At 37.9% G+C, this 13,475-nt stretch overlaps 1 protein-coding gene across 1 annotated transcript; it reads left to right on the forward strand.

The window, feature by feature from the left end:
- Positions 1–367: 367 nt before the first annotated feature.
- LOC137623253 (mucin-2-like) lies at positions 368–12,751 on the forward strand. Its single transcript, XM_068354006.1, has 3 exons — positions 368–6,901; positions 11,518–11,685; positions 11,869–12,751. The coding sequence occupies exons 1-3, from the start codon at positions 506–508 to the stop codon at positions 12,025–12,027; spliced, it is 6,723 nt and encodes a 2,240-aa protein (XP_068210107.1). The 5' UTR covers positions 368–505; the 3' UTR covers positions 12,028–12,751.
- Positions 12,752–13,475: the final 724 nt, after the last annotated feature.

Below are 13,475 nucleotides of genomic sequence, written 5' to 3' on the forward strand. Positions count from 1 at the left end.
TGAAGAGCCACTGTTACATGATAGTCAAAGTAAACGAATTCCCCTCTCAGAATTGCTTGCAATCGCAAACAGCGGTTCTTCCCTATCGTCACATCCACCCATATTTTCAACCTCGAGTCCTAAAGTAAATCAAAATAGCAACAGGGAAAAGCTACTGTCACACGAACCAGAAAACAGAGATTTACAAAGTAATTCTAAGCCAGAGATTACAGTTCAGATCCACGAACAAAGAAATCTACTGGAAAACTCTGACTCTTCAACTACATCATCTCCCGAAGGATCTTTAACATCTGTACTATTGACGTCACCACCAACTGTCTCCACCATAGCTTCTCAGAGTACTAGCTCAAGAAAACCTCACCCTCTGTCAAGAAAAAATCAAGATACTGAATTACAAGAAGAAAACGCAGGAAGTTCATCGCTTAGCCCAAGCAACAAATCATTAGCTTCCCACATTGAACAGCTGAAGTTGCAACTTGCTCAGTCAGTGACAGAAGATGTAAATATGGCAACTGAAATAGAATTTTCTCCCTTGGATACTGAAGCCCAGGAGAGTAATATTCATATTTTTGAGGACAGTGTTATTCAGCCAGTACATACTGATAAAACCCCGCTTTTCCAAAACTTTGCTGAATCACAAATAATTGAGCAGGAATCATTGTCAACACTTTTTGAGAGTACGGATAACCATCCTTTGGATACTGAAGGTCAGGAGAGCAGTACTCACATTACTGAGGAGGAGCCCATACAAGCAAATAAAGAAAACCTCTTCCAAAGCATTGATGAATCACGAAAGACTGAGCATGAATCTTTTTCAACATCAATTGACAGTAACGATAACGTAGAACTGCCAATAAGTGATGTTGCAGAAGTATCCGATTCCCAAACCATCACTGTCCCTGATGCATCAGACTCTTTTCAGGAAGTTTCTGTTAATCAAGCTACAGAACAGATCAGCATTGCTGATAAAAGTCGTAGCACTAAAGACGATATCATCAGTGACAATACAGTTCCATTTATTGAGGATACCACTATACCGTCAGACGATTACGAGGATGACCAGAATGAGAACCAAGAAACAAAGGATAAATTATCTTTAGTAACTCAATCTACTGCAGCATTTACAGTATCCAATGCAATAAAGACCACTTCTCAGTCAACACCAAGAGAAAATAGACAATCTCGCCAAGGACGTAGAGAAAGACCCTCATCTCGCGACCAACTTATTGAAAGACTTAAGAAACTCAGGGAGAGGAGGTTATCAACAACAAGACCTCATCTTGCAGCAAAAACTAGAGCAGCTCCTCAGTCTGACAACTCAAATAATACAACACCTTTAAGAGGGCAAAGACTAAGCGAACGTAGAAAATTTGATCAAAGAAGAGATAATTTCTATAACAGGTTTAGAAACAGAGTGTTTACAACTCGTACCCCATCAGGAGATAGATCAGTAACACAGGAAGAAGAAAGTCCTGTCACTATAAATAGGCCTACCACTAAAAAGCCTTTGTCCTTTAGAGAACGATTAAATCGATACAGAGAAAACAACAGGTTTATTCCTAGGAATCAAAGGATCACTACACCAAGGGCAGCTATAACTCAGGCATTAACTTCCCAGACATCGCCAATCACAAGTCTCGTTACCACACCAGAAGAAAGCGTTACGCAAGATATTGAAAGTGAAAGTGAAACTGAAACTAGTCTTACTGATGATCTTCCATCTGTTACGACAGAACCTACATCTAAAACAAGAGTACAAGAAATTATGGATAAAATTGCAGCTACAATAAGTCAGAAAAAAGAAAGCACAACTACTGAAGAAGATTTATTGACATTAAATGAAGTCACAGAGAAACCATTATTTACAGAAACTTTCTCTTTATCAACTACTACCCCAGAGCCATTTGAAACAACTGCAGACATAGATTTTAATACTGTTCTTACTGTTAACACACCTGAAGAAGAAGGAAAAACTACTGAAGTACAAACTGATCTTCCAGAATCAACAATCACCGATGATATAAACACATCTGAAGTGCCATCACTATCTCTGATTACCTCTTCCGTTATTACAGATCCACCACTGATTGCAACACCAGAGTCTACATCTCCTCCATTGCCTTCATTACAACTTAGCACAGCACCTGAATTAATTATTGTTAGCAATTTTTCTGAAGATACAACAGAATCTTCACAGGAAAATTTTGTTTCTTCTTCTAAAACACTGAGCGACTCGTTACGTCAAGGTGATACATTCGCTACAAAGAAACCTCCATCAACAACTGATATGGTTCTTGAGTTGGAGCAAATATCAACAAAAAGTACATCACCTTTTGAGATTGAGAATGCTACAGTGACCAGCCTAAGAGAACCTTCCCCTGATTCTGCAGGAGAAACATCCCGGAGTTTCCGACAAGAAGAGCGAACGGTTGATGAAGCAAGCATTCAGGCACTGATCGCTAAACTGATTGCTCAGGGGATCATAACAGAAGCCAAACCGGATGAAAATCTATCATTCACTACTGAAAAAGAAGATGACGAGACAATACCATGGCAGCTGGATAATTCAACAACAGAGTCAACTCTCTTATCAGACATATCAGATAAAGATAATGATATAAGCACTTTACCATCCGAATCCACAAATGGTTTACTGGAGATTCATGGTTCCAATACTGGGTTTGATTTTAAAGATGGCATACCAACAACTTTGCCCTCTATTGTAGATATTGAAAATGTTCCACTAACTTTTGTGCCATTCATTAAAAGAACAACTATTGATCCCATATCCTCAAGTGACAAGACCATGTTGCTCACTACTGTCAAACCTGTCCCAACTACGACTGATACCACAGAAAAAATCAACAAAGACATTACTGGGTTTAATATTGGAGAGCTGAGTATACCAAAATCAGAACCTGATGTACAGAGAACTGGAATAAATGCCTTCAACGATTTCTTTGGTGTACCCTCCGATCAAATCATCTTGGAAGATTCAGAACCAACAAGAAAACAATCCGCAAATGATATTGAAGTGCCTATTACTGACTCAATGGATAACTTGCAAATATTACTACGCAGTTTTGGCAGTTCTTCTACTCGACCAGAACTGGCCGCAGTAAATCGCGTTATTGGACTGTCTTTGTTTGATGCTCCAAGTGGTAGTGATACTATAAATACTAACCTTGAAGAACCTGAATTATCGAACGATTATTCTTATTACGATTATGACATGGAACCCGCTGCCACTGAACAAGTACTTTTTACTACAAAACTTGAAACCTTTCCATTTGAAACTCACACACCTGACTATCAAGAACTTATCACTGAAAGTTCAGCCAATACACAAGACATCACTGTTTCTGAGAACCTTGTGCCAACAGACTTGAATATGGACGTCGAATCCTTGAGCGTATCTGAACCCTCAGCAAAGGTTCAAAGTGTCGCTATGGAAGATTTACCAAGTATTATAAAAAGTAATCCATTAGCCACACATGAAGCACTGAAAGAAAAGGTACATATATCAAATACAACATCTGTTAATGATACTAAAATGGAGAGAATACATAATGAAGGTATACTGACTGGGGCTGTGGCAGATGAGCCATCAGCATCATCTGTTTCAGAAGATAGAAAAGAAATTATTGGAGGAAATTTCAATGATAGTGATGTAATGGTTATTATTGAAAGTGCTGATTTCAATACAATGCCTAATAACACATCATCATCCCAACAGTTGGAAAATGATGAGGCTACTGAAACAACACAGGTACCACTTATTGACACTACTCCATTTATTGTGAATATACAAGATATGATTTTTAGTAAAAAGGTTTCTGAAATCGAATTACTTGATGAGTCAGTACCTGTGACTACACTTGATGCAGAAAATCCAACATCAACATTTACTGAAATTACAACAATTGAACCACTTGTTGTTAGTGCATCTGATTTCATTCAACAAAATGTTATGACAGAGGATAAAATGCCTGACGATCTACCGTCATCCACGAGCACACAAATCATTGGTCAAACTGAAAATATACCACTTCCTAGTGAAACAAAAGACCCTTCTCTTCTTATAAACAGAAATGCACCTCTACATTCAACTGAACCTCAATCTGAATTCCATAATGGAAAAGCGGCTTCTCCAACTAGCAACTCTCAATTGTCACCAGATGCTCGTTCAAAGGCAATAGTCCGAGAAAGACCTGATTTGCTCTTGCTCTTGCGAGAGAGGGAAAATACTGGGAGTAAACAAAGTGATAGCCAACATCTAACAGCACACAGGAAAACTAGTGTTCCTTTGCATCGGGTAAGAACAGTACCAGAAACTGTAACACAGTCTACCACCAGAGGACGAATTAGCCTTAGCCAGCTTCTAAGTCTGAAGGCCGCATCGGGAGCAACAAACTCTGAGCTGACCGAAGATACAAATAACTCATTTAAGACATTCTTGATAGAAGTTACGACACAACAGCCATTTTCCAGTGAAAAGAAATTTGATGGAAATTCCCAGCCAATAAGAGAGCATAATATTGAAGTCATTAAAGGCGTGGAAGTAAACTTGGAATCATCTAGGGGACAGCAAACAACTAAAGAAAATATTGACCTCCAAGATGGTGGTAGTGTAGAAAGAACCCAAAAAGGATCAGGAGTGACTGAAGCAGTTAATAAAACACCTAAAGCAGGTAATGATAAAGAGAAGGAGTTAGCACTGCAAAGATTTTTAGCTTTAAACAGAGAGATGCTTAAAAGTTTAAGAAATGGTAGGAAAACAACGCCTACTGGAAGTGTTACAAAACAGCCGATTACTACTGAAAGTACTGTACAAACGGCAACTGTCAGCAGCTCGTCACTTGGAACAGATTTTCATGGGGGCATACAGAAGAATCAAAGGGAACCACTAGGCACCAATACTCAGGATAAACCAACTTCATTTCTAAGACCAGTACCGCAACCAAGGTTATTCAATATAACATCTATTGGATCCCTTCTCTTCACTGAGAAGCCAGCGTTTGGGAGTAACCAGCCTCATGCACACCACAGAAAAGGTCCTACCCAATTTTTGCGTCCTGCCTCCCCTAATAACTCTTCAAGAATCCATGTTACTCCTGCCGGTCGTTTCCATCACTCAGAGCCAACATCAAGATTCCTGGATTCTAAATTGTCACTAAGAAATAGTTCTGATAATATAAATAGACATTTTCCGCAACTTCCTCGCCCAACACAACATGATATTAACGACAGAGTCATAAGGAATGAAACCACATCAAAATCTCCATCTTCATTCTTCACTCCTACCCATGAACATTTTATGAGTTCTGCTACCACTAGCGCTCCAAGTGTTCTTCCACAGCATTCTGTAAGGGACAATCCAAGAGATCAGGATTCAAACAAAAGTAGAGCGCATCGTGTCTCTACATTCATCCCAACATCTCCAAGACCAAGTAGAGGGCAATTTACTACCCTTGCTTCTCTTATCAAATTAAAAGATCCAGCTACTTCCCAGCCAGATATAACCACTCCAAGCTATGACACAGAAACAGAGAGTGACTTTATAACAAAATCAACGGAACAAAATATAGAAAACTTTCCGTCAACGACAATTCTGCCTTACTTTGCTGAAGATGAAGAAGAAACAACGCAGTTAGGTCCCCTTGAGTCAGATCCTATGACAATTCCACCCGATGAGTTTGAAACAACAATAATGCCCAAAACTGAAGAAGAGCATTCAATTCTTTCTGAGCCTGAATGGATAACTGCATTAAATTCTAGAGAAACTCCGACTTCTGAAGCACAAAGGAATATTTCACCACAAAATGTAGTAGCTTCAGTGCCAAATAAACAGCCTGAACAAAATTTCCAGCCCTCTAAATTCTTCAGCAAAACTACTACTACTGCAAGACCACCAAGTACATTAAACCCAAATAATTCATTTCGAAGAAAAGGAATAGCTAATTCTTCAGGTAATCCTAGTTTAGGATTTTTCCAAAGCTCAAACAACCAAGGTACAAATTCTGGTGTCGCACCCACCACGCAGAGGAGCAGATTTCAATGGAAGCCAGTTACCCTATCTAATCTTAGAGACAAATTTGAGAGCTTTACAACAACAGAATCGCCATTCTCTTTTTCTACCACAGACAGTCAACGTGAATCTGTTACCACTTGGCCTTCTTCAGACGAATTTGATTTTGGTTCAACAACTACAATTCCTGTGGCTGGTCTGCGTCCACTAAACTTAGCACCACCAACAACTAGGGCACCCACTCCAGCAGTTCTACTAACTACATTACCAACAGTTGCAAATGAAGATAATATTTTCTTTACTGAAACAGTGCCTCCACGAGTCTTTGAAAATAGACAGTTTGAAGATCAGGCAGTAACTGACAGGGTTCCGGTAACCACCGTGCCTACTGTAAGTATAACTCCAAAAATTATTCTTCTTGCCCTTCCAGTACTGAATGCAACAGGATTACAAGAAATTACTACATTGGCACCTAAAGCTCATAACATTGATCATAGCAATCAAGGCGAAAGGATTACCCCTTCACAACGGCTAAGACATAAAGCTAAAACACAGAGCAATGATCAGAGACCAGCATTTGAAAACATACAACATTCAAACCTACGAGAAACATTCCTAGCTTCATTACCAGCAGGAACTATACCCCCGAAACCGGCTGAACCAAAGAATAACATATTCCATACAACTCCACAAACATTCCCTCGTCTTCAACAATCCATAACTGGGGGAGTTAGCATACGTGCCGAGAAAGGCATCATTCCGAGACATCCAGTAACTTCACAGAGAGAATTTCAAGATGAAAGCCACCAGCAAGTCTTTTCTTCAGACGGATTTATCAACACTACTCCATCACCATTATTTGCAACTACACAGGTCTCAAATGATATAATAACTACTTTAAGGAATATATTAACTAAGGGCAATGGTTTAGGAGATAATTTTGGAGAAGAACTAACGACTATTAACCCAATCATAACAAGACCATTTACTACAACTAACCCACCAGCTACAACTGATTTAGCAACGGCATTTGCACCAGGTTTTAAGCATAACTCAATTCGCTTCCTTCCATCTACAACAACAACCACTAATAAACCCTTTTTCACCCTTGAATCCCCTTCTTTCAAAGACCCTCCAACCACAAAATCACCAAATACTGGACGAATCTTAACCAAACTGTCTGGACACGAGACTGGAACACCAGATGAGTCTCCTAAGTTTACAGGACCAACAAATACCCCTCAAACTAATTCAAATAATGTCTTCCCTGGCTTTACTACAACAGTGAGACCTAACTCTCATTCCAGTACAGAAGCAACCCAATCTAATGATAAAGAAAGTCCATCTTCATTGGTTACAAGGCCATCAGTTTTTCTAAAACCTCTGAACACTTCTAGTCATTCCTTAAACAACAGCAAACAAGACACACATATAATAGAGAACCCTGTGTTGAATGAGAAAACTAATGAAAAGGATTCACAGTCACACACAAACAGATTAGTACCTTTCTTATCAACAACATCAAGACCTAAAGCTACCACTCAGAGAGCACATTCTAACACACTTGCTTCTATTCTCAACATCAAACGAAATTCTTCAACATCTTCACATACACCTATGACAACATCAGCAACAACAACCCATGCACCATTAACATCATCATTTAGAACAACAACTGCAGAACCAGAACCAACCCACACACCATTAGCGTCAACAAATAGATTTACGGATGCTTTTCCTGGACAACCAATATCTTCTACAGTAATATTTGATTCTTCTGGCAAAGATAACGGGGACCCATCTTTAGAACCCCCCTTTACATTCAGTTTTGCAACTGGAACATCAGATATTGAAGATGGCAGTCCAGAAAATCCACCACCTAACAGCATCCCATTTAGATTTGATGGACACGGTAATATGATATTTCCCCATGACACAAGAGAAAGTCTTGATTCCAGTATTGTGCCAGTTCCCAGTTTTGCTGGTCAAGGTTCAATTCGATTTACTACAGCTTCAAATCCTTCTACATTTATTTCAACACCAGCACCAGGAATAAACTCTGCTACCTCTTTCCCTAGATTAGATTTTACAATTCCTGATAACCCATTTAATGGGCGAGGTAGCATACGATTCTTTCTCGATGCCCCAGAAACCCAAGGCCAGGTAGCAAATGGAAACAATATTGGATCGGCCTTGCCACTTCCAGCGACACTTAGTCCTCCCCCCATTGTTAATCTACCAGTAAATCAAGTAACAAGTGGTACTGGGCAAAACTCTAATTCAAACATTGTTTCTTCAATTCCAGCATTAAGCCTCCCTTCGAAACCCTTTTCAACAAATGCCCCTTCCCTCAGTAATTCAAACAAACCCTCTTTCACTATAAATACTAGAAATCCTCCACCCACATCTATCTTATCACCAAATGCTTTTAGTAATCCTTTTTCAACAGTAAGTAGCACATCCTTTGTCCCATCTCCAAATGATCCCTTGATTACAACTCTTTCTCCCCCAACAGTTGAATTTTCCTCTCCTGGTTCTTTCTTTAATAATGGACCTTCTGACTTTTTTTCAAATCCCACTGAAATCTCCCCGTCTCATTTCAGCGTTTCAAACTTTTTACCAGATTCATCAACTGTTCAGTCTTTTGTCTCTTTCTCGAGTGATTCACCGCAGTTCCTTGATGAAAGTGAAGCATTTGTAGTTACAACTACCACACCTCACCATTCCTCAGGAACGACTGATTCTGTGTTACAAAATGTAGGTACCATTACACAAACATCAACAGAAAAGAATCCTATGGTAGTATCATCACCAAGTGACCTCATGGAGCTAAAAAATACCAACGCCTTAATACAAACTTCTACGCAAAGCTCTACAGATTTTCTATCATTCACAAGTGAGCTAGCAGATATTTTGGCCCAGAATTCCGCACTAAATAGTGCATCAAACAATCAGTCCCAAACGACAGACTCTTTTTGGCAAATACTTACAAGCAATAATCCTAGTATTGCTTCTGTTGAAGTAAATTCCTCACAACAACACAGTGACCCATCTTTACTCTCAGTTAATCCATCCCATAATAGTTTTCCGCAAGCAGAAAATGCAAATAGTTCTAGTTTTACTTTCATCTCAGGAGATTCGCCACAGCAGCAACATTCAAACATTCTTCATGAAAATCCTGCACAAAATAATCCAATTTCTATATCACGATTTATTGAACCACCACACAAAACTAACCCTCCACCACAGCCACCTACACCCAATGGACCTAGTTCAGATGGATTATCACAGTTCCAGAATTCAGCTCCTATATTACAAACTATTACAAACTCTAACTCGCCAGTCCTGCCTTTCTCTAATACACCATCCCAAAACTCAAATGCCTTTGTACAAACAATAAATTCAAATTCTCAAAGTTCTGCACCCAATCCAGGACCTTCCACTATCCAAGATCCCAACTTTTCCCAACCTTCGGTACAAAACAATAACCCTCAAATATTTCCAAACACTCATCCTCAAATATCCAATATCATCACTACTTTACCCCCTTCCAGCAACGCAAATAGTCACCTTATTCATAGCAACACCAATTCAGCAACTCTACCGGTAAGACAAACCAATAACCCATCTCAATTGCCTACTAAATTCCTTAAACCCCACCAGGGAACACAAAGTCTGCCACATACATCAATATTCAGTCCCAATTTTCATCCTATCCTCAATAATCCAAAGCAGACTTCTGGAGACGTTAATGTGCTATCAAGTAATTCTTCTTCAAAGTCAGCACAAAATTCAGAACCTCCTCTTACTCCAGGGTTAAGCTTCCCATCGCCATTGCCTATTTCTAACATCCAATTTTCACAAAATAGCTTTAACATCAATCACGGCCGCCGTGGGAGTACCAAATTCACCCGTACTACCAGTTCTACCACAACTCCTCCATTCCAAAATACGAGGCCTTCTTTAGCTCTTACTTCTAATAAAATACCTCAACCAACTTCACCAACCAGAGGTCCAAGTCTTCTAATCCCCTCCGGCATTAATGAAGGAAGCGTGAGTCTAATTAAACTAATCCTTTCTTCAAAGGTACATTGCACCAGATGATATTTGTGCTCTCAAAAGTGAATAGTTGTTTAACCCTTTTTTAGCTCACTATAGTCACTGCAGAGATTCTGGGCAAAATAAGCCCCACTCACTGATGATGTCATAGCCAATTTAGCCAATCATGTTGTCTCCCTTGTTAACAGCGGTCACAATACATCCCCTTAAAGTGATAAAAGTTAGTATCATGTTGTCTTTCTTGTTAACAGCGGTCACAATATATCCCCTTAAAGTGATCATAAGTTAGTATCATGTTGTCTTTCTTGTTAACAGCGGTCACAATATATCCCCTTAAAGTGATCATAAGTTAGTATCATGTTGTCTCTCTTGTTAACAGCGGTCACAACACATACCCCTTAAAGTGATTATAAGTTAGTATCAAGTTGTCTCTCTTCATAACAGCGGTCACAACACATACCCCTTAATGGGATTATAAGTTAGTATAAAGTTGTCTCTCTTCATAACAGCGGTCACAACACATCCCCTTGAGGTGATTATAAGTTAGAATAGTTTGAAATTTGTAAAGGGATGTATTATGCCCGTTGCTAACATGGGAGACGTGATTGGCCATGACTTCATGAGGGGGTGGGAATTATTTCGCCTGGAATCTATGCGGTGACTATAGTTTCAACATACTTTTACTATGAATCTATTCACTAGAGACTGAACATCTGATGTAAAACTAGCTTTCCTGTTATGTAGAAAACACAAACTCCACTTGCATGTTGTAGATGTAATTCTAACCACAGTAGAAAGAGTAGCTTTAACACCATCTGTCTAAATAACAAAGCTTCTAAGTTTCCATTTAGTATCAGCTTAAAATAAAAATAAAGGCATATTTATGATGAAATCAAGACACTTCTAACTTTAGAAGTAACAGGTAAGAAAATACCCATGAAAATCTAGAGAGGAATATCTTTGTTAGAGAAAATTCTGCTGTGTAATGGGATTTTATGAGAAATTTTCAAACAGGATATTCATATTCTCTAAAAGCCATAATGCTATATTATCTGAAGAATAACAGGTTTAGAACTTAATTATTATCTTGCTCAGTTTATAGCTGCTATATGATTTCCCATTGAAATTTTTTTCTCTGTAATTTTTTAAATGATACAATTTATGAACATTTTTAGGGTAACCACAAACCAAAACTTAAGGAATATGTAAAATTCCTATATTCATTATCTCATTTACATGGTATGATTAATTGAGATAATTTGCTTAATTGTTAAATGCAAGATTTATAGCACAGCTACAAAGATTCCATTTCTTAAAATTTGATTGGGAAGAGTGCAGATATGAAAGTAGTAAATGTTTCACTGCAGGTGCAAACCACCATATTCTCCTTAGCGTCCTACAATACTGATTAATAATCCTTGATTTGCCAGGGCATTGATGGCACCAGCGTTGACAACGACCCTGACAACGACCACATCCCTGGCGAAGGAGGCGTTGACTATCCGATTCTGGATTTCATCCCAGAGACCTCTTTCAGGTGTTCGAAGAGCGTGTCCAAAAGCGGCATGATGTATGCTGATCCAGAAACTGCATGCCAGGTAAGAAGTTCTCTTGGTACTCTTGTATCTGGATTTACAGATTGATAATCCATTTTAATCTACTGTCATATATGTACTTGACTCTTACAGAGCTGGCAAATGTAAAAAAAAACAGTAATATACTATATGCTCCTCTGATATTTTTCATACCTTTCTCGTACTCATTCCACTTTGCATTCGCAGGTATACCACGTCTGCAATGGCATCCAGAAGTTCTCCTTCCTTTGCCCCAGAGGAACCATATTCCACCAGGAGACAGTGGTCTGCCAGTGGTGGTACACGGTCGACTGTGTGGCGCAGGCGCGGAAACTTGCAGAAATCCAAGCTCTCGCCGAAAGCTGAAAAACTTAAGTTCCTAGAATAATGACGTTGTTGTGATTTGAACTGATATTACAGCTTTGCTAAGTGAAGCTGAAGATTGGCTCTAAACAGAATTTTGTTTTGGTTGGACAATGTTTTGGTTTTGTTCTTCAGCGACGAATGAATGCAGAAGAAGACTGTACTGTACTGTAGCTGAAACGGGTGTTATTCAAGTCAAGCCTCCCTGCTTGAGCTGGTTTCTAGCAGAGGAAGCGTTGGAAAGCACAGAAGCATTACTCAACATTGTAGTAAGGTGATATTGGTGGATATTAATCCTATTTCCCCTAAACGTTATAAGTTTAGATAAAAGTACTGATATATCCTGGGAGAACAGTCTCTGATATAAACACTATTTATTTGCCTAATGACCTCAGCATCTGTAAGATAAGATTCTACACATGGAAAATCCAGTGGAATTTACTAACCCTGTAAGACTTTTATGAAGACTGTGTGCTATAACGATTGTATGTCTCGTGATGTTATGATTAAGGATTGTCAAATGTATTCACTGATTTATGGATCATGTTGCTTTTTCGAAATGCTGGAATAAGTGGAAGAATGAAGCAAAAGCTGATTGTAATAAAATGGCATGTTTCTCTTACAATCTGAGTATTGGTGCCACAGTAGCAGTACCCACAATATGTTAATGAGAAGCTTCAGTTTGTACTGTCATTACAATTAATAGAAAATTATTTAAAAAAAATAAAAGCTATGCTTGAAAATGTTATTAATATTTATCACTGAATATAGAGATAAATATTTTAACAATTGTCTCATCAAACTAAATTGGCATAAATTGAATAGTTAACTAATCTATTACAAGATTCAAATTCTTTTTAAAACAAATTGCAAAATATAAATTTTGTCATTTTAACTTTTTTGTTTAATTTTTTTTCTAGAGCTAATCAAATTATAATCAGGTGATAATCTTTCCTTCTAATAAAAAAAAATTAAATAGTTATCTAATCTATTGTAAGATCCAAAATCATTTTAAAATAAACAGCAAAAAATTATAAATATTGCCAATTTAACTTTTTTTTTTTTGCACTACTTTTCCTGAAGCTGAACAAATTATAATTAGGTGATAATCTTTCCTCCTAATTGTCAATAAATAAATAATTTTCTTTCAATTGCAGAAATTAATAATTATTGCTATTTTAACTTTTTTTTTTTTGTTGCACTATTCTTTCCTGAAGCTGAACAACTTATAATTAGGTAATAATCTTTCCTCCTAATAGTCAATAAATAAATAATTTTCTTTCAATTGCAAAAATTAATAATTACTGCCATTTTAACTTCATTATTTTTTTGCTCTTTTTTTCCTGAAGCTGAACAAATTATAATTAGGTGATAATCTTTCCTGCAAATTGTCAATAAATAAATAATTTTCTTTCAATTGCAAAAATTAATAATTATTGCCATTTTAACTT

Source organism: Palaemon carinicauda, chromosome 2, assembly GCF_036898095.1.
Source record: "Palaemon carinicauda isolate YSFRI2023 chromosome 2, ASM3689809v2, whole genome shotgun sequence".
NCBI lineage: Eukaryota > Metazoa > Arthropoda > Malacostraca > Decapoda > Palaemonidae > Palaemon > Palaemon carinicauda.